Source organism: Dermacentor andersoni, chromosome 10 (assembly GCF_023375885.2).
Source record: "Dermacentor andersoni chromosome 10, qqDerAnde1_hic_scaffold, whole genome shotgun sequence".
Lineage (NCBI taxonomy): Eukaryota > Metazoa > Arthropoda > Arachnida > Ixodida > Ixodidae > Dermacentor > Dermacentor andersoni.
Window position 1 is genome coordinate 137,943,106 of NC_092823.1, and position 24,371 is coordinate 137,967,476.

The following is a 24,371-nucleotide window of genomic DNA, read 5'->3' on the forward strand; positions in this document are numbered from 1 at the left end:
TAGAAAAAAGAAATAAATAAATGACAAACGGGGTCTATACAATATTTGGTAGCGTGAAAAACGCATAAGAGCCTAAAATGCGATGTAGACAACCAGTGTCCATCAGAACACGAGTTTAAGGATACAATACTATGATGACTTAGGCAAACACCCTACACAGATACATATCAGATGAAACGGAAGGAATCTTATACAACGCCAAGCACACGAAAACACTGTTTAAGCAAATATTCAAGCAAATGTGGGTTCGGACAGGTTGATACACTCTAAAAAGGTTAGCAGTGCTGCATGAAATAATGATGATTCCGTAAGCGAGGCAATGTTTAAAGGTAGCGAGTTCCATTCGGCAATAGATAAAACTAGAGGCGAATTTTGATAATCGTTAGTCCTGGCAAGTATAGGTTTTACTTTATGAACATGATCTGTGCGGGTCGAGATGTGGGGAGCGGAAAGAATATGGGCTCGAGTTATGCAATGTTGCTGTGGGAAAGGCTATGGAAGAAGGACAACCGTGATAATTTCCTGCGCATGTCAAGTGAAGGGAGATTAAGTAATTTCTTTAAGGTAGACACACTTTCATATCGAGAGTATGAAGTTAAGATGAACCGCGCAGCTTTATTTTGAACTGATTCGAGTAGGTTCGTGAGATTAGAGTGATGGGGGTGCCAAATTATGGACGTATATTGTAAAGAAGACCTGATAAGAGAACTTTATGCGCGAAGTCTGGTATCTGTGTTCGCAAGGTGTAAGTGCCGTTTCAGGTAACAATGTTTTTTGCCTGCGTTTGTGGTGAAATTTTGTGCAAGCTTGATGACGCTCGTCTGCTGATTCGTCGCCACCTACTCAAGCAGCATCCAGACCAGCGCGTCGTTATTGGAACGTTCCCGCCCCGTGTTCGCGGTCGAGGCTTGCCTCATCGCGCTAGAGCACAACTACTCAAGCTGAGGGTTGGTTGCGTGAACGTGCACGAACGTTTATACAGACAAGGACGTGTGGCAAGTCCATTGTGTACGTCTTGTGGCTGCTGCGAGACACTTCGGCACCTTATATTTGAGTGTCCCGCTTTCAGTGCGCAGCGCATGTCGCTAGTGAGAAACTATCATCTCCTTGGCCTGCGGTGTGCGACACTCAAGGAATGTTTATACCCTAGTGGTTGTGCGTCTAAACGTGATCAGGCCCATCGCGCCCTACTCACCTTTCTAGAGTTAACTACCTTAGGTTCACGTTTGTAGCGTCGAAACTATTCTATTCAACATTCTGTGGTAGCGTGACCTTCAGTGGCCGGCCCTACTGTGTGGGATCCATGCTGTGTTCTACTTTAGTCTTTAGATTTGTCCTGTTGCTCTTCCTTCCCTCTTTCTCCCCCTCCTTCCTATCTTCCATTTCTGTGTTGCTGTCACCTCCCTTCAGAAGAGTAGGCAGGCGTTGTGCCCCTTCCGGTGGCAGTTCCCAGCCTGTTCGTCGCTTTCCCTTTCCTCTTAACTGTGTATATGTGTTCAAAACAAATAATAATAATAATAATAATAATAACAATAATAACAATAATAATAATAATAATAATAATAATAATCAATGTGAGCATTCCAGCTTAAATTGGAGGTAAACAGGATACCCAAGTACTTGATCGAAGATACTGAGTCAACAGCAATACCGCGTGTTGTATACTGGTCAGAGGTAGGTCGAGTTATCGAAGTAAATTTTACGTGTTTAGTTTTGGCTATGTTAATTTCCATCTGCCATGTGTCACATCAGTCATTTAGTTTTGCTAAACCAGACTGCAGCACAGAGATGTCGGCAGGGCAGCTTATTTCATTATACAAGACGCAATTACCTGCGAAGAGACATATTTGTGAAGGAAGGAAGGAAGGAAATCAACTTTATTCAGGTCCTGCAGGCCACGAGAGCTTTGGGCTCTCATGGAGTGGGCGTCTCCCACGACGGAACCGGGAGTTTGAGTTTCCTGGCGTAATATTAGTTGTGATAAGTGATAAGTGATAAGTAATATTAGTTGTGATGTCATTGACGTATATTGACACAAAGATGTGGGGCTCCCGCACCGCAGGACGGCCCGCGCAAAGGTCGGCGCCACGAAAGACGATGAAGTGCGTATGCTGCATGCTCTTCTTCTGGCCCGCCATTAAAGAGAAACATCTATTTTGTAAGACTCCGTCTTCAATCTACGTTACATTTTTCTGATGGAGGTGCGGGGTAAATGCTACCACTCCCAGATCGAACGCCGCCTACACGCCCAGAACGAAGTCCGGTCGAGTTGACTCTTGCTCACGTACGGACAAGCCGTCGACTTCAAGGACTGCCACCTGAGCACGAGCCTCTACCGAATACAGTCAGAAGGATGAGTACATCGGTTCCGTCTTCTTCCTCAACGGCACCGACCGAGGTCGTCCTTAACCAGCCGCGAATCCCCACATCCTTCCATGGGAACACCTTCGAGGATCTTGAGGGCTGGCTCGATCACTTTGAGCGCGTCGCAGAATTCAACGGCTGGACTCCAGAGCGCAACTACTCAACGCCTACTTTGCCTTCGAGGACTATGCGCGGACATGGTTTGAGAACCATGAGGCACCTTATCGACATGGGACGAATTCCGACGGCAGCTAATCAGCACATACGCCAGCCTCGATCGCAAGGAACGCGCTGAATCTGCAATTCAGACGAGAGTACAGCGGCCGAACAAAGGCGTCGCAATGTTCGTCGAAGATATGTGCCGACTTTTCCGACGCGCGGATCCATCCATGCCGGAAGAAAAGAAGGTCAGGAACTTGATGCGCGGTGTCAAGCAAGAGTTATTCAGTGGCCTAATACGCAACCCACCAAAGACCGCTGCAGAGTTTCTCGCGGAAGCCATATCAATGGAAAAGTCACTGCAGCAACGAACAAGACAGTACAACCGCGACGTGTCGACCCTGTCGCGTGACCCTCTCACTATACCTTTTGACCATACCGACGCCTTGCGGGAGCTCATTAGGCTTGTTGTTCGAGAAGAGCTCCAAAAGCTTCAGGTGGCTGCGGTATCGGTACCGTGACTCGCTCTGGCTGAGGTCGTCCGGGAAGAAATCAGGCAGGCAGTACAAGTCCCAGAGCGAAGCGAGACACCACAGCACGAGGTGCGGCAGCCACAGCCTCGCATGTCGTATGCGGAAGCTGCACGAAGTTAGTTGTCTCCGACTTTTCACGATGCGCGCGACGTCCCGGATATTCATGGCGTGCGCGCCGTTGAACAAGCAACTGGCGACTTCAGGACTCGCAGCATGCCATTCATGGCTGAAACACGACCACCCCGCAAGAGCGACGCTTGGCGCACCGCAGACCGGACGCCCTTGTGTTCTCATTGCGGTGAAGCCGATCACCTCTACAGGGCCTGTCCTTACCGCCGGGCTGGGCTCCGTGGATTTTTACTGAATGCGCCGTGCCCGCGCAATGGTGAACGCCCCCTGGAGATTGAAGCATACCTCGCAGACGCCAGGACCTCGTTTGCCGCACGATTCCGTGAACCGCGGTCACCGTCACCCGCCCGAAACCGGTCTTCCAGCCCCCCATTCACGCCGAGAGCAACGGGCGTCGCTCACCCAGCCCAGCCTCCCGGGAAAACTGCGTCCAGCTACCTGCGGAGGTGAGGTCGCTGACGTTGCGAACGCTGAAGATCCTCCACTACAACTACCGCAGTATGACGTAACTGAGATGCAGAGAAAGCAGTGTAGTTCCGTGTCAGTATCGTGCGACGTACCAGTTACCATAGATGTGCACGAAGTCACGGCGTTAATCGACACGGGTGCGGACACGTCTGTTATGAGCCAGAATCTCGCACGTATACTGAACAAAGTTTCGACGCAATGGACCGGAACTCAGATTCGTACTGCAGGAGGGCATCTCATAACTCCAATGGGCCGGTGCACGGCACGAGTCAACATTCGGAGCTTCACGTACATCGGCGACTTCGTCATTCTTCCTGAATGTTCAGAGGACCTTATACTCGGCATGGATTTCCTTCAGGCGAATGCTGCCATCATCGACCTGCAAGAGTCTAGGGTCAGCTTCGCCACTGCGCAAGCCATAGCGAACAGTAATGACAACGACCGTGACATCGTGCTTCGCGTAGCTGACGATCACAACACGTTGCCACCCAAGAGCTGCGTGCTTACCCTTTTCCGATGCGACATGGAGGACGACGCCAAAGGAATTGCTGAGGCCAACATGCCCCTGCTTCTTGAGCGCCATATTTGTATAGCCAGAGGGCTTCTTCAGCTGCGAAACAAATGTTCAGTCGTTTTACTAACAAACTTTAGCAACGAGTATCGGCATGTACGACAATCGCATTTCTTCGCGAAATCACTGATGGTATTGACACTGCCACGTTGGAAACCACATCGTCTCAGCAATCTGAGGTACCCAGTCTAAAAGAATGGATTCACGTTAACGCCACTCTGCCAGACCATCAGAAAGGCCGTCTACTGAGTCTCGTGAATGAATTTGCGCACTGTTTTTCAACGTCATCCAAAGTGCGGCGCACGTCCATCACAAAGCACCGCATTATTACGGACGAGTCCGCACGTCCTGTTCGTCAGCATCCTTACAGAGTGTCTCCAGTGGAAAGGGAAGCGATCAAGCATCAATTGAAAGAGATGCTCCAAGACGACGTGATCCAGCCGTCCACCAGCCCGCGGGCCTCCCCTGTAGTGTTAGTCAGAAAGAAAGACAACACACTACGCTTCTGTGTAGATTACAGAAGGTTGAACCATGTCACCAAGCACGATGTTTATCCATTGCCACGCATCGACGACGCATTGGATCGTCTACAACATGCCAAGTTTTTTTTTCTTCGTTGGATCTTAAATCAGGGTATTGGCAAAGCGAAGTTGATGAACAGGATCGTGAGAAAACAGCGTTTGTGACACCTGACGGGCTTTATGAGTTCAAAGTTCTCCCCTTCTGTCTCTGTTCCGCACCTGCCACCTTTCACCGGATGGTGGATACCGTGCTTGCTCAACTCAAATGGCAAACCTGCCTCGTATACTTGGACGACGTCGTCGTGTTCTCTAGCACGTTTGACGAACATCTCACACGATTCGAGAGTGTCCTCGCTGCGATCCATACTGCCGGCCTCACCATCAAGCCTGAAAAATGCTACTTCGGGTTCCAAGAGCTCAAATTTCTTGGCCATGTCATTGGTCCTCAAGGCGTCCGACCAGACCCCGACAAGTTAGCTGCCGTCGCCGAGTTTTCACCACCCACAGACAAGAAGGCTGTCCAACGCTTCCTTGGTTTGTGCGCATATTATAGGCGCTTCGTCGAGGGATTCTCGAGAATTGCTGAGCCTCTGACACGGCTTACACGCGACGATGCGCCTTCCATTTGGGCGCACGAGCAGCAGCAGTCATTCAATGAATTGCGCTAGCATTTGCAAGAGGCCCCAATACTTGCTCATTTCGACAAAGACGCTGACACTGAAATTCATACTGACGCCAGCAATGCGGGTCTCGGCGCAGGTCTTGTGCAGTGGCAAGCTGGTGCGGAATGCGCCATTGCTTATGCAAGCCTCAGTCTCACCAAGGCTGAGAAAAACTACTCAACAACTGAAAAAGAATGCTTAGTGGTTGTGTGGGCAATTGGTAAATTCCGACCCTACTTGTATGGTAGACCCTTTAAGGCTGTCAGCGATCACCACGCCCTGTCCTGGCTTGCCAACCTCAAGGATCCCTCAGGCAGACTAGCCCGCTGGAGCCTGCGCTTACAAGAGTACGATATTACAGTTGTCTACCCATCTGGAAGGAAGCACAGTGACGCTGACTGTTTGTCACGCGCACCACTCCCTACGACGTCATCGCACCCTGACCATGACTTGCCATTTGTCGGCGTTATCGACGCCATAAATATGGCTGAACACCAGTGCGCTCACGCGGAGCTGCTGCCGCTGATCGAGCACCTCCAAGGAGTTGAAGGTGTTCTACCCCGCTCGTTCGTGCGCGGCTTATCATCATACTACTTGCACAACAACGTCCTTTACAGGAAAAACTGCGGAAGCGGCCCCAATTCGTACCTCCTTGTCGTGCCGTCGGCGCTACGCCAAGATATATTGCAAGCCTGCCATGATGATCCATGCGCGGCACACCTGGAATTCGCAAGGATACGACAGAAGTATTGCTGGCCCCAGCTTTATTCTTCTGTGCAACGGTACATGAAGACCTGCCGCGATTGTCAGCGCCGCAAGAAACCACCAGTTAAACCGGCTGGCTTTCTCCATCCTGTGGACCCTCCTCAAGCACCGTTTCAACAAATAGGAATGGATCTACTTGGGCCATTCCCAGTGACCTCTTCGCGCAAAGATGGATAGTCGTCGCTACCGACTACTTAACCCGGTACACCGAAACCGAAGCTATTCCACAAGCAAATTCGTATGAAGTGGCCAAGTTCTTTGTACGCCACATCGTACTACGACATCGTGCACCGTCTGCTTTCATCGCCGACCGCGGTACAGCATTTACAGCGGAACTTATGTAGGACGTTCTCCAGCTGACGCATAGTCCTACCCGCAAGAGCAGTGCGTATTACCCTCAAACCAATGGATTACCGGAATGTCTGAATAGAACGCTGGCTGATATGCTCTCCATGTATGTCGACGTTGTGGGCGCTTAGGGTCTCACAGGAGTACCGACCACCGCGGGTTCGAGCTTAGCGAGCCACAGGGCCGCGTCAGCCGTCAGCCTCTAGCGCCGCTGCGCGCGAGCTCAGGCCACGAGGGGCTACCGAGCGACGCACGCAAGAACACAGTATTGCCCTAAATTGACGGAAACCGTTTATTGTCTCCAACGGCACCCAACACTGCACGAACGCCCAGTCCCGGGACGGCGGGGAACCAAAGGGGTCCCGCACCAAGGGCGAAAATACAGTTAGGGGCGCCTGTAGCACGTCGCTGCGAGAGCACAGGCTCAAGCTGGGACGCGCCGCTAGGAAAAGTCCCGGCGGCTATGCTACTCGCTCTCGCGATAACCGATGGGTCAACTCGGGAGAGCTCGGGCAATCTCCTTCGGCTTGGGCCTCCGATGAGTGCGGCTCGGCGTGGTACGACCTCGCGCGAGCACTAGGCACCCGTTCTTCGGCTTAGCGTCGGGATAGGAACAATACGAGGTACGCGCTCCCCGCACGGGCAAAGGCACCGTGCGTGAGCTCAGTCCTAGTCACAAAGGTGTCGGCGGACGAGAGGAAGCATGTACGTACCGGGTGCTGTCCCAAGGAGCAAGAGCGTCGCTACCGTCACGGCAGTAGCCACCAGGGGCCGCTCCGTGACGTCACTAGCTCCGCCCTCACCGCGAACCAGCCGCAAGTGGAGCGCCACCGCCAAAACTGGTTCGGAGCAAGGACGACGTGGCAAAAAGGATTGCAGACATGGGTGAAATGCGCCCGCGCAATGGCGCGTCGAATTCCCCAAATCCCCACATCCTCCTCTCCTTAATTGCCCCCCTACCAGTCTGGCGAAGAAGCTGGTAGGGGCTAATGCATCAAAGACAACTGAGCCTTTCATGCACTAGCTAATTGCTACCTCAGCCCAGCAAGCACTATGCGTACAAAAAAAACATACATACAATGATACTGGAAAAATAATAAATAAAAGATCATACACTCTAAAATACAAGAAAATGACGCCGCGAAGGGGGGAAGAAATATTAACAAAAGAGTCTGCTGCTAGCGCGGGGCAATGTCCAGGGGTGCGAAGAGAACGCGGCGCGTATAGTTCTGTGGCTAGGGCGGTGGCCGAAGTCGCGGGAGCTGCGAGCGTAGGCTTGGTTGCAGGCCACGTTAACGCAGGAACGGGCTCACCGTTGTTCCGTCGAAGTTGCCGGCGAGCCCGATGAGTGCCGCTTTCGTGGTGGTGGTGGTCCCGAACTCCAGGTGGACGGGTCAGGACACTGCCAGGTCAGCTGGCCACGCCGCCGTATGCAGGATGGATGAGCAGCCACAGCGGCGGTTGCAGGGCGTTCGGACGGCGTCGGCGACTGCAGAGAGCCGAGCTCCTGGCGTGATGTCATAGGGTCCCGTCCACCATCGGTATCCGCGGCGATCCGATGGAGTTGATGCGGCAACGAGCAACGGCCTCCACGCACGCACGCACGCACACACACACGCACGCGCACACTCTCCTCGTGGTACCGCGCATCACTCCTCAACGTCCGCCATGCCGCCCGTTGTTCACAACACGCCGCGCCGATTCAGGGTCGAAGCTTCCCTCTCCCCCGCACCAACGAGGCAACGTGACCATTGTCACCCCCCCGCGCTGCACGACACGCCAATTACACACGACACGACACGACATGACCCCCTTCTTGGCAAAAGAAAAAGGTAAAAAAAGCGAAAACGAGAAGAGAGAAAAAAAAGAACAGAAGAAAACAAGTTACAAATTACAAAAAAAAAATGAACTATACAACTGTAGACTTAAAACATGTCGGGCCCTTGGCCCTCTCTGCAGCGCGCACGGGGGAAGCCTTTAAAACGCGCGCCACAACGGCACTCGTCGCATGGAGCATGCGCATCGATCGCGGTATCGTAAGAACTCGCGCGGGGACTGCCGGGAAGGCGGCTGCCCGATAAGAAGGCAGCGGAGACTGCACTCGTGGCTTTTTGCGGGGCGCGGGCCTGGGGAGGCGCTGGTGGGGCGTGGCCCGTCTAGGTTTCTGTCCGAGCGTGCTACAGAGCAGGGGGAAAAGCGTCTTTGTATTGTGTCTGCATGAAAGAGTGTTCTTGTTGTTCGCTTGTGGGACTATCTGCGCGCCTGGTTCGGTGCTTGCGTGCTTTCTGCGCTTTAATTCTGTTATCGCCCGAAAGATTGTGTCGGTTGATGGTTTGTAGCGGCCGTTCTTTCGTCGCTCCCTTTGGCTTGTATATTTTGTTGCTTCGCTGTTTTGCTGCTTGCTTCTTTGCTTTTGCTGCTTTTTGCTGCTTTGCTTATTTACTGCTTGCTTCTTTGCCTTGTTCTTTTCTGCTATTGGCCGCGAGGCTGCGGTAATTTTGAGTGTTACGTTCTATCGTAAATTAAAACGGTTTTTGTTCTTTGCGCCACTGGTCCTCTGTCGTGCTGGTAGCGGCTCGCGGACCCCCTGAGCGAAGGCGAGGGGCCTTCATCTGGCGCCCAACGTGGTTTTCTTCTCGTTTTTTCTTTTTTGTTCTGGAGTACGCTTCCGCACCGCAGGGACCACGAGCACGGGAACGAGGGAACCGCCCCCATCTCAAGACAGCTGGCACTCCCCCCTGGGCCTTCTTGTTTCGCTCCGACATCGGGTCCCACAGCTCATGCATCTGTACCCAATCCCTCTGACCGGCGTAAGCTCACTGAACGTTTCTTATTCAACCTCTCGCTTTCCTTGCGCCCCGCTATTCCGCGCCATCCTGCCTCCGCAGAACCGCTTGACCATTCCGTCGGACCGCTTTGCCCGCTCAATTTCAACGCCAAAGATGCACCGCCGGCATTTTAATGCACCTACGTTCGGGTAATGTCAAGAAGAGCGCGGTTGAAAATCATTCTCTCAAATCCACTAGTACGATGCCGGATAAGAAGGACCAGGGTGCGCCCGCACAAGATATGTGCAGCATTATTGCCCAGCTGACCGCGCTGCTCGAGCATCAGACAAACATAACTCCAGCAGCCAGTTTCCATTTGCAGCTCGCTGTGCCTACATATGAAGGGCACACAGATACGAAATCGGTGGCGGACTTCCTTCAGGAAATGGAAGATTACCGCAATGCGCAAGCCATTACGGATGACGTTCTTCTTCAGCGCGTTTTGCCCGTCGCCCTGACTGGGTCCGCCGCCCGCTGGCGTCGTCGCCAGTCATTCCAAAGTTGGGCGCACTTTGAGCAGCTTCTGCGAGCAGAATTCCTCCCCCCCGACTACGTTGTCCGCATAAAAGACGAGCTTCGCGCCCGTAGTCAGGCGGAGGAGGAAAGCCTCCAAGAATACATACGGTCCTTTCAGGAGCTTTACGAGCGCGCAGACCCTTCAGCACCTGAAACAGAAAGAGTCACCCGGGCAATCCGGCAATCTCACCCACGCTTCCAGGCTTATCTAAGGGGCCGCACCTTCTCTTCACTTGACGATCTCGCCCAAGCGGCGTCCGATATTCAGGCGGCGATGTTGGCAGAGCTAACTTACCAGCCTCCACCCCCGCCTCAAGCCTCCCTAGAACCGTCTTGCGCGTGGCGCGGTTCTGCATTTGCAAGCCCGGGGGATATCGTACCGCCTCCAAGGGCGCTGGATCCATTTATTCACCGCACCCTTGCCACCCAGGTACCTTTCCGGCCTCCGGTCCGGGAACCTGCAACAACGTTGCGAGGCACTCGGGGCCGCAGCAGGCCTGTAGCGGCTGCCGCCCAATCAGGCGCAGAAGATACACGCAGGAACATTCCAGTCTGCTTCCAGTGTGGGGGACGAGGCCACTACAAGAGCCAGTGCCCGAGCCCACCTGGCTCCCGCCAGCAGGGAAACGACGAGGGCCGGCGGTGGTGAGCAACTACCAGTCGCCGGCCAACGACCTACCGCGCCCCGACGTCCCCTCGCAACATGCAGGCTCCGGGACGCCCTCTCCGGCAGCAGCCGACCCTCACGCGGTGTTACTCGCAACATCGAAGCATCTTGCAGCGGCTGTCAAGCACCGAGCGGGGGCAGGCGTTTCCAAGACTACGAAAAGCCGGGTGTTTTGGTCGTCTCACCATCCTGCTGTCACGGCGCTGAGCCGCGGACAACCTCGGCAGCGGAGAGGGGGACAGAAACAGCTCCTCACACTCAAATCACCACCGGCATCAACGGTAGTAGCTGTACCGGAAAGGTGTCACCCCCCCAGATCGAAGGCCCAGGATCTCGGACAAATGGTGAGGTCTTTGCCGTCCACGTTCAGTCTTCTTGACGACCACCTTGACAAAACACCATTGGTAGCGGTCAGAATGGCCGGAATAGAAGTACCTGCTATTTTAGACACCGGCTCTGCCGTTTCCGTTTTCGGCGACCGTGTGAGAAGCGCCTGCGAGACGAAACGTCTACAGTTACGAAGTGTAAACACGACCCTTCGCATGGCATCCGCTCACGTTGCGTCCGCTACGTCAGCAGCCCGGTTAACGGTTACCATGAATGATAAAAAATTCCGGCAACGCTTCCTACACCTTCCAGGACTTTCTTGTCCCGTGATTTTGGGCCGTAACTTCATAGCCAAAGCAGGAATCGTTCTCGATCTGTCTAAAGGCACCTACCAGTATGGCATGCATGCACATCCACTCAAGTTCATGAGTAAGCCAAGAGAACCACAGACAAATCTGTTTTCCACCAATATATCTGCGGTATCCGAGACTGGTAGTGGTATTCTCACTGTTCTGAAGTCCTTCACAGGATCTCCGGCGGAGAAGACCAAAATCGAGACAGCGCTTAAACCATTTGCAGAAATGTTCACGGAAGCTCCTGGCAGCGTTAATGTGCTGACTCATAGGATAGACACCGGAGGCGCCCGCCCAATTCGTTTCAACCCGCGGCCCCTGAGCATCCACAAGCGAGCACTTCTTGATAGTGCGCTAGACGAAATGATCGCTACCGGTGCAGTAAGACCGTCTAAGAGCCCCTGGGCATTCCCAGTTGTACTAGCACCTAAGAAAGATGGCACGGCGCGGTTGTGTGTCGACTACCGTCGGTTGAACGCTGTCACAGTTCGAGACTCGTACCCCTTCCCATCAATCGATTCAGTGATGTATTCGCTTGGGTCCGCAAAGTTCTTCACTACTTTAGACTGCAGCAGGGGCTTCCTGCAAATTCCGATCGCCCCCTGCGATATTGCCAAGACTGCATTCACTTGCCATCGGGGACTGTTCGAATTTGTCCGATTGCCTTTCGGTTTGTGCAATTCACCTGCAACCTTTCAACGTGTAATAGATATTGTGCTTCAAGACGCCAAGTTCAATTACGCAATGGCTTACATGGATGACGTGGTAGTGTTCTCGAATACCCTGGAGGAGCATCTCCTTCACCTAACCACCGTTTTACAACGAATGCAGGCTGCAGGCATCACCATTAACCCCCGGAAAGTTCAACTGGTTTCGCCCAGAATCAACCTCCTAGGTTTCATCGTCGAGCAAGGCACATTCCGACCTGACGAGGAGAAACTCCGGGCTATACTGCAGCTTCCACCACCAACCGACGTCAAGAGCCTGCAGCGGTATTTGGGCATGGTGGGCTTCTACCGCCACTTTATCCCCAACTGCGCTGACCTGGCAAGACCTCTCCACCAGCTCCTACGGAAAGGTGCCAGTTGGCACTGGACTGACGTGGAGCAGGGATCATTTCGGGCTCTGTCATCGGCTATCGCCGATACCGCACGTCTGCTGCTTCCCGACCTCAACCTGCCATTCACCGTGCAGACCGATGCAAGTGAGTATGGCATCGGCGCAGTCTTGCTTCAGAAGCACCAAGGAAAGCTTCACCCTCTGGCTTTTGCAAGTCGCACTCTCACAGGAGCGGAGCGGAACTATACCGTAACAGAGAAAGAGTGCCTAGCAATTGTATTTGCACTAAAGAAATTTGACATGTATCTGGATGGGGCTGACTTTACTATTCAGACTGACCACCAGGCGCTGACGTGGCTGTCAAAGCTACAAAACCCAGCCGGCCGTTTAGCCCGTTGGGCCCTCTCTCTTCAGAAATATAATTACAGAGTAGAATACAGGAAAGGCACCTTCAACAAGGTAGCGGACGCCCTGTCCCGAGCACCACTCTCTGGGGATGGCGAGCCGGCACCCGAAGTCCTGGCTGTGGCAGTGCCTGTGGACGCCTGGGGAACACTGATCTCCCGCCAGCAGCTACTCGACGCCCAGCTAAGCGACGACCAGTGCAACTTGATACGCAAGGCACTGGGCGGCGCCAACCCTGCCGGTAACGGCAACTACGACTGCTACATGCAAGCAGACGATGGCCTGCTCTTGCGGTATATACCTGCTGCCGATACGGATTGCGGTGAGTCCCCATTCCGTGTCGTTGTGCCTAGGAAGCTGCGCAAGCCTTTTCTAGAGTACTTTCATGACACCCGGCTCGCCGGTCATAGCGACGGCAAGAAAACATTCGAGAAGTTGTGTCGCGTCGCGACATGGCCGCACATGAGAAAGGATGTCTTTAGATACGTTCGCACATGTCCTACCTGCCAGACCGTGAAACCGAGGGGAGGGAAGCCACCGGGCTTCATGCAACCAGTTGAGAGTCGATACCCATGGGAAATTGTGGCATGTGATGTTATGGGCCCATACCCCAGGTCAGCTAAAGGGAATCGATACTTGTTAGTGGTCACTGACCATTTCTCCAAATGGGTAGAGCTGTACCCGCTGCGCAAGCTGGATTCTAAGATAATCTGGGATAGGTTGTTGGAAGCGTTCACCCGTTTCGGTTTCCCAGCGCAGCTTATCACAGACAATGCCACATATTTCACAGGCAGGATATTCGTTGACACTTGCAAAGCTCTTGGCGTGCAGCACAAAAGGACGACACCATACCACCCTCAAGCCAACATCACGGAGCGTGTCAACAGAAACCTTAAAACAATGCTGGTGGCTTTCACCGAGCGGCACAAGGACTGGGACGTTCGTATCCAGGAGATGGCTTTCGCCACAAGGACCACAGTAAACCGGTCGACAGGGTTTACGCCAGCGGCTATTCTTCTCGGTCGCGAGCTCCGGTTTCCTATTGAGCATGCATTCACCAACGGCTCTGAATTACCAACTTGCAATTACTCCACGTTCACACAAACTCTTTCCAGCCGCCTGGCCCACACTCTGAAGGAGGCCAGGGAAAACTTGGACCTTGCCCGCCTGGAACATGGCAATCAGTACAACAAAGGCAGGCGGGCCCTGGAGTTCGCGGTCGGCGACGAAGTGCTCCGCCGCACGCACCCACTCAGCGATGCTGCAAAAGGGTTTGCTGCTTCCCTCGCGCCTAGATGGGATGGCCCTTACGTGATCGCGAAACGTATTTCTAGTTTGGTGTACCTCTTGCGGGAAAAACACGGCAGCAGAGTAATAGGGCCCGTAAGCTTGCACGATCTCAAAGCGTACTACGAGCGCCCATCGGACAGCAGTTAGCCTTTACCACGAGTCCAGCAGTTAACGCGGCTGTACCCTACGTCCGTTATCTGTTAATCGCGACTTCTTTTTACATTTGCTGTCCTTGGATATCCTCGCCTTACGCAGAATGCCATGCTACCACTCCAGCGAATGTGACCAGCCTGGCTGCCACGGCGGCCCATCGAAACATCACCTACGTCGTCGGCCTCTCACCGGGGCGACCGATGTGCGCTAGCGTTGGTTGGGCGAAAAGTGCATTGACTCTGAAGGAGCGCACGCCTTGAGCGCAACTGGGGCCGTCACGGGGAGCACCGAACGACGCCAGACACCATTCCAGCCCATCGCGTGCCAACTGCCCCGAACATTTTGCTTCGCAAAAGCCGTGATGTACTCGACTAGGACGATGCATGGTGCGGTTGGACATAGTGTCGTTACATAGTGTCGTTACATAGTGTCGTTACATAGTGTCGTTACATAGTGTCGTTACATAGTGTCGTTACATAGTGTCGTTACATAGTGTCGTTACATAGTGTCGTTACATAGTGTCGTTACATAGTGTCGTTGGACACCCAGGCGGGTGTCCGGTCTTGTACGGGGGGGAGTGTCGGGCCCTTGGCCCTCTCTGCAGCGCGCACGGGGGAAGCCTTTAAAACGCGCGCCACAACGGCACTCGTCGCATGGAGCATGCGCATCGATCGCGGTATCGTAAGAACTCGCGCGGGGACTGCCGGGAAGGCGGCTGCCCGATAAGAAGGCAGCGGAGACTGCACTCGTGGCTTTTTGCGGGGCGCGGGCCTGGGGAGGCGCTGGTGGGGCGTGGCCCGTCTAGGTTTCTGTCCGAGCGTGCTACAGAGCAGGGGGAAAAGCGTCTTTGTATTGTGTCTGCATGAAAGAGTGTTCTTGTTGTTCGCTTGTGGGACTATCTGCGCGCCTGGTTCGGTGCTTGCGTGCTTTCTGCGCTTTAATTCTGTTATCGCCCGAAAGATTGTGTCGGTTGATGGTTTGTAGCGGCCGTTCTTTCGTCGCTCCCTTTGGCTTGTATATTTTGTTGCTTCGCTGTTTTGCTGCTTGCTTCTTTGCTTTTGCTGCTTTTTGCTGCTTTGCTTATTTACTGCTTGCTTCTTTGCCTTGTTCTTTTCTGCTATTGGCCGCGAGGCTGCGGTAATTTTGAGTGTTACGTTCTATCGTAAATTAAAACGGTTTTTGTTCTTTGCGCCACTGGTCCTCTGTCGTGCTGGTAGCGGCTCGCGGACCCCCTGAGCGAAGGCGAGGGGCCTTCAAACATTAACACAATAATTACACTCAGCATGCTCACCAAATAAAAATAAAAATAAAAATGCACACTGCTACAACACACTGCTAACAACATTAGCAGAAAGCTGGGCTGGGGCCAGCTTCTTTTCGTGCACTGGCCGCAAAGAAGCTAACCCACTGAGGCTAAGCAATATTACTGAGGGCCTTCGATGGCGGAAAGAGTCCGCCGTGAGGCGCGATATCACACAGGTGACCGTTTCCTCAGCTTGTACCGGTGCGTGGTCCGAATGCGGTCCTTCGCGCCGGGTGTGCCCTGTTGCTTGCGCGTGGTGCCACTGGGCACCGGCGCGAGCTCGTCGGACCGCGACGCAAAGGCTTTCAGGTCGGCGATATGGGCACGGCTGAGTTTTCCCGAAGGGGAATCCTTCAGCAAGTACGCGAGCGGAGACCAAACTTTCTCTACTCGGTACGGACCAAGCCACTTAGGAGCGAGCGAGGCTGAGAACCCCTTGCTCGCGTCGCTAAGAGCGTGGTTGCGCTTCAGGACTAAATCACCTACCTTAAATGAAAGATGGCGATGCTTCCGGTCGTACTGAGCCTTCTGCTGGGCCCTGGCCGAAGTCAAACTCTGCCTTGCTCTACAGAGAGCCCGACAAAGCCTGTCCCGAAGTGCTGAAGCGTACGCAGAACAGTCTGCCGGCGCCTCCTCATCCCCAAGCTGACATTGAATGACACTGGTCACCGGATTTGCCAGCTCCCTTCCAAAATTGAGGAAAGCGGGAGAGAAACCAGTCGAGCGATTCTCGGCGGTTCGGATTGCGAACGCGAGCTCACTCAAGTGGTCTGCCCAATCCTTTTGACTCACGGCAAAGGCCGCCAACATTGGTTTGAGGGTTCTATTGACCCTCTCCGTCAAATTGGACTGGGGATGGTAGGGCGACGTGGTGCAGTGATTAATTCCCAGGGAACGGCACGTAGCACCAAACACCCGAGCAGTGAAATAGGACGCGTTGTCCGTAATTAGTCTTTTCGGAAAGCCGAACCGACAAAAACTTCCTGTAGCCTCTCCAGCACCGCTCGCGCGGTCACTTTTCGAAGCGGAAACAACTCCACCCATTTCGAAAAATGATCGACGACTACCATCAGGTGTGTGAACCCCTGCTTACTCCTGGGGAAAGGCCCCATAAGATCGCAGGTGGCCACTTGCCACGGACGCTCACTGTCAATTGGTTTCATCAACCCGGGCGGCTTGCCACCCCTTGATTTCACCGTTTGACAGACATGGCAGGAACGGCAATAGCGAAAAATGTCACGCTTTATGCCAGGCCAGGTCACAGTTTGGCTTAGTTTCGCAAAAACTTTGGAGCCACTCAAATGACCGGCCAAGGGTTCGTCATGAGATGATCGCAACAGTGCGCTTCTCAGACTCTTGGGGATAACCACCTTAAACGGGTCCACAGCCTCGTCATCGGTGGCTATGTATTTCAGCAGGAGCCCATCGTGATCCAGCAAATATGAATCCGCGGGGGACCCAGCGACACACGCTGGTTCCGGTCCCCCTGCGCCCGCCGCACTACCAGCAGCGTCTCGGCGCTCCGTCTCCCTGAGACCGTCGCTCACTCCGCGACAAAACGGATCAGTTTGCTGGGCCTTCAGTAGCTCTTGCCTGCTGAATGCGATTCCAATTCTTCCAAAGGGGAGTCTGGTCTCGTCCCCACTCAGGACTGCAGCTAACGGCGTCGTGGGTTCGCTTTCGAGAAGCTCCCCCGCTCGCTCGTTTTGCGGCGCGCTGCTTGCCTGGAGAGCGGAATGACAGGTTTGCCCGCTTGCGGACTCGCCTCTCTCTGCGCTCGTTTCGCCCCCGACGCTTGCTGGCGCAAAGGCACCGGCAGTGGCTGTAACACCTGGAGGAATGCTCTTGGTGCACAATGGGGCACGAGATAGCGCGTCAGCTACCACGTTGGTGCTCCCCTTTCGATACTGCACTGAAAAGTCATAATGCTGTATCAGGAGAGCCCAGCGCGCCAGCCGGCCCGCAGGCTCACGGAGCCGCATCAGCCAACTGAGCGCACTGTGATCCGTCTGCACTACGAATTTCGTCCCATCAAGGTAAACATCGAACTTACGTAGTGCAAACACGATAGCGAGGCACTCCTTCTCGGTCACGGAATAATTCCTCTCTGCCGGAATCAAGGAGCGGCTGGCAAAGGCCAACGGCTGCAACACACCATCGTATTCCTGTAGGAGGACTGCTCCTAAACCCAGATCGCTCGCGTCGGTCTGGACAACGAACGGTCTGGTCAGGTCGGGGAGTCTGAGCTGCGCTGTCTCCGCAATGGCGCTAGACAGTTGGCGAAAGGCCTGCTGCTGCTCAGGTCCCCACTGCCACGCGGCCGACTTACCCAAGAGCTTGCTCAAGGGTGCCTGCACTCGGGCACAGGACGGAATGAATGACCGGTAAAAGTTGGCCATTCCCAAAAAGCGGCGAAGGCCACGTACGTCCTTGGGCGCGGGGAAATTGAGGATTGCCCGAAGTTTCTCCCGGTCCGGCTCAATGGAGCCTCCGCCCAGCGTAAACCCCAGTAACTGAACTCGGGTTTGCGCTAGTTGGGCTTTCGCAGGATTCAAAGTCATCCCGGCGGCCCTTACCCTCTCGAGCACATCGGCAACATGGGCCAAGTGTTCTTCGAAGGTTCGTGAATAAATCACTATGTCGTCGAGGTAGCACATGCAGTATGACCACTTTGCTTCCCCGAGGACGCGGTCCATGAGTCTCTGAAAGGTCGCAGGACCGTTGCATAGACCAAAGGGCATACGAGTAAACTCAAATAACCCTCTGTGGGACGTGAACGCGGTCTTGCACCGGTCACGTTGATCCATCCGGACCTGTAGGTAACCTTTGGAGGCATCCAGCGTAGTAAAGTACCTCGCACTGCCCAGGGTTCCTACGATGGAGTTAATCGTGGGGAGCGGATAGGCATCCTTACGAGTCACTCCGTTCAGACGGCGGTAGTCTACGCACAGGCGATGACTGCCATCTTTCTTAGGCACCAACACAATTGGAGACGCCCAGGCGCTGTACGAGCGGCGGATAATGTCGGCCGATAGCATCTCGTCCAGCAAGCCATCGATCACCTGCCTCTTGGCCAGGCTGACGGGCCGGGGGTTACACTTCAAAGGAAGCGCGTCTCCAGTTTCGATCGCGTGGCTCGCCAAATCGGTACAGCCAGGTTGATCGGTGAAGAGCTCTTCGTGCTGGCATAACAGTGCCGACAAGCGAGCCTTCTGTGTATCATCCAAATGAACCGCACAGGCGGCCAGAGGATGTGGTGCCTCTTCGTGCCGTGTCGCTCGATCCCTATGGGGACTTTGAGTCGACAAGCGCAGAGCGCAGGGGCCTGCCCCCGAATTCTGCGCGCGACGCGGTTCGTGCCGTGCCTCTCCTTCCCAAAGGGGAGTCTTAGCAGGCGAGCGCACAGCTCGAGGGCTTGCCCCCGAACTTGGCGCGCGGCACGTTTCCGACGCCCCATCTGCACAGGCAAGATCGGACGCCGGCGGGCTGATGAACGGCTTTAGCAACGTAAACGGTCCGTCGCGATAGCCGCCATTCGCAATGTCCACAACGATTCCGGTTTTAAGGAGAAAGTCCCTTCCGAGAATCACCGGAACACTGAGCCCGGGGAGATGAACGAAACGCGTGCGTCTCATTCGCTCTCCCCACCTGACAGTCAGCCTTGCGGCGCCCGCCGAGTGGGCCACGCCTTTCGCAAGATTGAATGTCGTTCGGCAATCCCGCAAGCGCACTGAGTGCTTCTGCAAGTGGGATAACACCTGTTCGCCGAACAACGAAGCGCTTGCGCCCGTGTCCAGCAGCGCAGGAAATTCGCGGCCGACAATGGTCACCGGAATAAAGGGCGCGTGCGCCCCAGCAACACAACCTGCTCGGTACGCCGAGGGGACAAGCAAGGTTTCGGTCACTCGTGCCTTCACGAGCGACCCGCGCTCCCGTTTCCCGACCTCGCAGGAGGCCTGGGCGCGGTGCAGTCCCTTGCTATATGCCCTCGTTGTTGGCAGCGAAAACAGCGCACTCCGCCGCGGTACCTTTCCCGAGGCGGAGCGGCCTCAGCTCCCTGCCGGGGTCGACTCGCTGCATGACCAAAGGGCCTGTTGTCACGAGCGTCCGCATCTGCGATGCGTTGGGTCGAAGTGCGTCCCTGCGCATGCATTTCGGGCGGTGGTGCAGCACAGGCTGCCCGCCTCCCGTACGTGTAGGGATCTAGAGCGCGCGCGCTCAGCTCCCATGCACACCCGCTTGTAGCCGCAAAGGCAGCTTGACCGGGTTGTTGCCGTTGGGGGAGGGGCACAGGCCCTCCCCACGCGCAGCGTGGCTCAAGGGCCTCGCTGGCGGGCGGCGGTGGGCGATAGGCTCGCGCGGCGAGAATGTCGCCTTGAATGCGCTTCGCCTCGGCGGCCAATTCTTCTAAATCTCGGAAGCGGCCGCCGCGCAGGTACGCCGAAAAGGTCGGATGTGCCTGCCTGATCACCCGTTCGACGCGTTCCTCGTTCGAAGCTTTGGGCTCGGCGACAAAGAAAAGGTCTTGCATCGCGCGTACGTACTCCTGAAGCGACTCGTCAGGAGCTTGTGTACGTAGCTCAAGCTCTCGCCGCATCCTACTCTGGTAGTCAGCGGGTAGGAATTCGCGCAGGAATGCCACGCGGAACTCCTCGAGGGTTGTTGCACGGTATCCGGAAAGCCGGTACCACCTAGCCGCCGTGTCAGTAAGTGCTACGGGAACGACGCGTTCCAGCACCTCCTGATCCTCCAAACGATTTGCCATCTGGTAGCGTACCAGGGAGTCACAATAATCCCTGGCACTGAGCAGGTCACCGTATCCGCTGTAAGTCGGGACTGCCAACCGTACAGCGGGGTGCGCGCATTTCGGTACAGCCGAAAGCGCCTTAACTGCCCCCGAGAGTGACTGAATCATTTCGGCGGCGTTTTGCAACAGCGTCTGTGCGCCTGCTCCAAAGGGAACCGTTGGCGCGTTAGCGGCGTGGCCGAGCAAGGGTGAACAGTCGTCCAGCTCGATTAGCGGCGCGGTTTCCACAGGGATACCGGCCGCGGCGCCGCCAGCCCCAGAGCAAAACGGGCTCCTAGCGGGGTGCGCCTGCTGTCGTTCACAGCCGCCACTTGAGGCAGCTATACGTGAATTGCTTAAGCCGCTTGCAGCCAGCGTCGACAAAACAGGTGCGCGCTCGAAGGTTGCGCCACTGGGCACAACCGAATGCACTCCAAAGGGAGACGAGTGAGCGAAATTCGTGGCTGCAGCATTGTAATCCCCACAGGGGGCCGTGGCAGACCACTGGTTTTGGCTGCTCATTTGAGGAGCAGCCAGCGGGCAAACGTCGGAGAGGGCTAAGGCCCCGTTTCCGTGCTGCGCTCCGTAAACTCCACAGGGAGCCGATCGAGAGCGCTGCGACATCGCATTGCCTTGCATTCCGAAGGGAATCGTGGCAGACGAATGTGCTGGTGTGCACTGTTCGGGGAGGGCTCTGGCCCCGTTCCCAAACAACGCTACTGCTCCAATGGGAGCTGGTACGTAGCGCCTAGTGTTGTCGTCCCCACAGGGGGCTGCGACAGGTGAGGGTGCATAAGTTCGCTGCTCAAGGGGAGCACTGGCCCCGTTATCGAGCAACGCGGCGTCTGCTCGCGGTAACAAAGGGCAAAAGTCACCTAACAAATGACAAAGGTCACTAGGCCTAGCAGACATAACGCGGCGAGTACAATATGCAAAGGCGTACTGACTCGGCTAAGCACAGACAAAAGCTTAATGAGCCTTTGAATCCGCGTTGGGCGCCAGTGTGGGCGCTTAGGGTCTCACAGGAGTACCGACCACCGCGGGTTCGAGCTTAGCGAGCCACAGGGCCGCGTCAGCCGTCAGCCTCTAGCGCCGCTGCGCGCGAGCTCAGGCCACGAGGGGCTACCGAGCGACGCACGCAAGAACACAGTATTGCCCTAAATTGACGGAAACCGTTTATTGTCTCCAACGGCACCCAACACTGCACGAACGCCCAGTCCCGGGACGGCGGGGAACCAAAGGGGTCCCGCACCAAGGGCGAAAATACAGTTAGGGGCGCCTGTAGCACGTCGCTGCGAGAGCACAGGCTCAAGCTGGGACGCGCCGCTAGGAAAAGTCCCGGCGGCTATGCTACTCGCTCTCGCGATAACCGATGGGTCAACTCGGGAGAGCTCGGGCAATCTCCTTCGGCTTGGGCCTCCGATGAGTGCGGCTCGGCGTGGTACGACCTCGCGCGAGCACTAGGCACCCGTTCTTCGGCTTAGCGTCGGGATAGGAACAATACGAGGTACGCGCTCCCCGCACGGGCAAAGGCACCGTGCGTGAGCTCAGTCCTAGTCACAAAGGTGTCGGCGGACGAGAGGAAGCATGTACGTACCGGGTGCTGTCCCAAGGAGCAAGAGCGTCGCTACCGTCACGGCAGTAGCCACCAGGGGCCGCTCCGTGACGTCACTAGCTCCGCCCTCACCGCGAACCAGCCGCAAGTGGAGCGCCACCGCCAAAACTGGTTCGGAGCAAGGACGACGTGGCAAAAAGGATTGCAGACATGGGTGAAATGCGCCCGCGCAATGGCGCGTCGAATTCCCCAAATCCCCACAACGTAGAGCACAAGACGTGGGACGAGATCTTACCCTATGTGACTTTCGCGTATAACACTGCTGTACAGGAGACTGCACAGTTTACGCCATTCGAACTTGTATACGGGCGCCACGTCACGTCAACATTTGACACCGTGCTACCTCTGACTGATAATAGCCGACCAGCGAACACGTGGAAGAGCTCATACAAAGAGCCGAAGAGGCACGCCAGCTTGCTCGGCATGGTATCCGGAGCAAACAGCATACCGATACCCTTCGATACAACCAGGGTCGGCGCGACGTCCATTACAATACCGGCGCCTGCGTGTGGGTCTGGACGCCCATCTGTCGCCGTGGACTCTCGGAAAAGTTGATTCACCGGTATTTTGGTCCCTACAAGGTTACACACCGCCTCAGTAACGTGACCTACGAAATCGTCCCCTTCAATTCTGACCCCGTTTCACTCCGTCGTTGTCCTCGCGCTGAAGTTGTTCATGTAGTGCGCATGAAACCATACTATGCGCGTACATGAACGCCGAGATTCACATGGGGATCTCCATTTCTTATGTCGCTGCAAGAGCTTTTTTACGCGACCGAGATGGTCGCTTGTCGCATGGGGGGCAATTGGCACAAAGATGTGGGGCTTCCGCACCGCAGGACGGCGCGCGCAAAGGTCGGCGCCACGAAAGACGATGAAGTGCATAAGCTGCACGCTCTTCTTCTGGCCCACTATTAAAGAGAAACATCTATTTTGTAAGACTCCGTCTTCAATCTACGTTACAATATTAAAAATTGCAGTGGACCAAGGACGGACCCTTGAGGAACTCCCGATTTGACGTGAGTGCGGTTAGAAAAGTTTAGACTGATTACTTCAAATCTGTTCGTTAGGAATTCCTCAATCCATCGCGTCGTGTCGTAGTCACGCTGTACGTTTCTCACTTTCAGTTTTAGTCGATTATCAGGTACCCGGTCGAAAGCTTTGGAAAGATCAATACAAATAGCGTCTGTACTAATCAATTTGTGCAAAGAAATGTGAATATCTGTTACAAGTTCATATAGTTGCGTCTGACATGAGCCATTTTGGCGAAAGCCACGTTGGTTATTGAGGAGCAGGTTATTATCTTTAAGAAAGACTATAATGTGGGAGTATAGGATGTGTTCCAGTAATTTGCAACAAATAGATGTCAGTGACACAGGTCTGTAATTATTAGGGTCTGCTGTGTCACCAGATTTAAATACCGGTATTACTAATGCTGATTTCCAATCTACCGGTAAGCACCCCGTATCTAGTGACTGCTGAAATATTAGAGATAACAAAACGGAAGAGTAGTCCGAGGTTAATTTTATAAGTTTAGCACTTATACCGTCAGGAAGTGGGCTGGTTTTATGAAGAAGCCTGTGAATTGCGCGAGAGACACCATGTTCCGATGTTATGATGGATGAAAAAAGGAATTGAATAGAAGGTTGTTCAAGTATGTGAGTGTTATCAAGCGGCAGTTCATTAGTAAAAACTGCAGAGAAGCATCTGCTAAATAGCTCTGTGCTATCTCTTCTGTTAAGCACTGCTCCACTTTCGGAAATTCGTAAGGGAACAGTGTGATTTAGTTTTGGGTTCACTACTTGCCAAAACTTTTTCGGATCAGTTTTTATCATATTAGGAAAGGTGCAATTAAAAAAACTTGTCTTTAGCTTCGAGAATAGTAGTTTCTGCATGGCGCGCTATGGTTTTGTAATTTTGCCAGTCTTCTGGAGCATTTGTTCGGGCAGCTTTTCTGAACACCCTTTTTCTTTTTTATGCACTTCTTCACTTCGCGGTTAAACCACGGATCGTTCTGCCTTGAGCTGATGATATTTTTTGGTGTACATGTAGGTTCAACTTCCTTGAGTCTATCGCGGAACAAGCTCCAGTTATCATTTACCGTTCTATTTTGAAACTTTTTGGCAAAGTCGGCTGTATATGAGGCTAACATACCAATCATTCTGCCAGTGTCAGCATGTGCGTAGTTGAGAATGCATTTTTTCGCTGCATATTTCTCGGCAGGTTTCAATGCAAAGGAACATTGCACTACCCTGTGATCACTTAATGGTTCTAGTACATGTGTCGCACCAACGTCTGGATGTTTTGTTAAAATAATATCTAGTACGTGGTCACCCCGAGTTGCTCGCGCACGACTTGAGTTAAATAACGAAAATGCCAAGTTTGTAGAAAATGAAGACACTCGGATCTGTTGCTATTTTCCTTTAAGGACGAAGTCGACCACTCGATATCTGGGTAATTTGAGTCACCCTCTAATGTCAATATGCATTTTGGGAACTGGGATATGACCTGTTGTAAAGCATTATTGAAAAAATGAACAAATTCCAAACG

General features: G+C 54.2%; 2 protein-coding genes and 1 long non-coding RNA gene across 3 annotated transcripts; 2 read left to right on the forward strand and 1 right to left on the reverse strand.

The window, feature by feature from the left end:
• Nucleotides 1–6,660: 6,660 nt before the first annotated feature.
• Nucleotides 6,661–15,307, forward strand: LOC140213766 (uncharacterized). The gene is made up of 2 exons (XR_011890700.1): nucleotides 6,661–9,330; nucleotides 14,221–15,307. It is a non-coding gene; the product is annotated as an uncharacterized lncRNA (long non-coding RNA).
• LOC126534893 (uncharacterized) lies at nucleotides 9,330–10,910 on the forward strand. The gene is made up of 2 exons (XM_050182108.3): nucleotides 9,330–10,509; nucleotides 10,574–10,910. Exons 1-2 carry the CDS (start codon nucleotides 9,482–9,484, stop codon nucleotides 10,908–10,910), a joined length of 1,365 nt encoding a protein of 454 aa, XP_050038065.3. The 5' UTR covers nucleotides 9,330–9,481.
• Nucleotides 15,308–15,589: 282 nt separating the features above from the next.
• LOC126520786 (uncharacterized) lies at nucleotides 15,590–20,831 on the reverse strand. Its single transcript, XM_072284748.1, has 2 exons — nucleotides 19,657–20,831; nucleotides 15,590–15,749 (listed from the first exon to the last, which is right to left on the reverse strand). The coding sequence occupies exons 1-2, from the start codon at nucleotides 20,829–20,831 to the stop codon at nucleotides 15,590–15,592; spliced, it is 1,335 nt and encodes a 444-aa protein (XP_072140849.1).
• Between the last annotated feature and the right edge of the window lie 3,540 nt (nucleotides 20,832–24,371).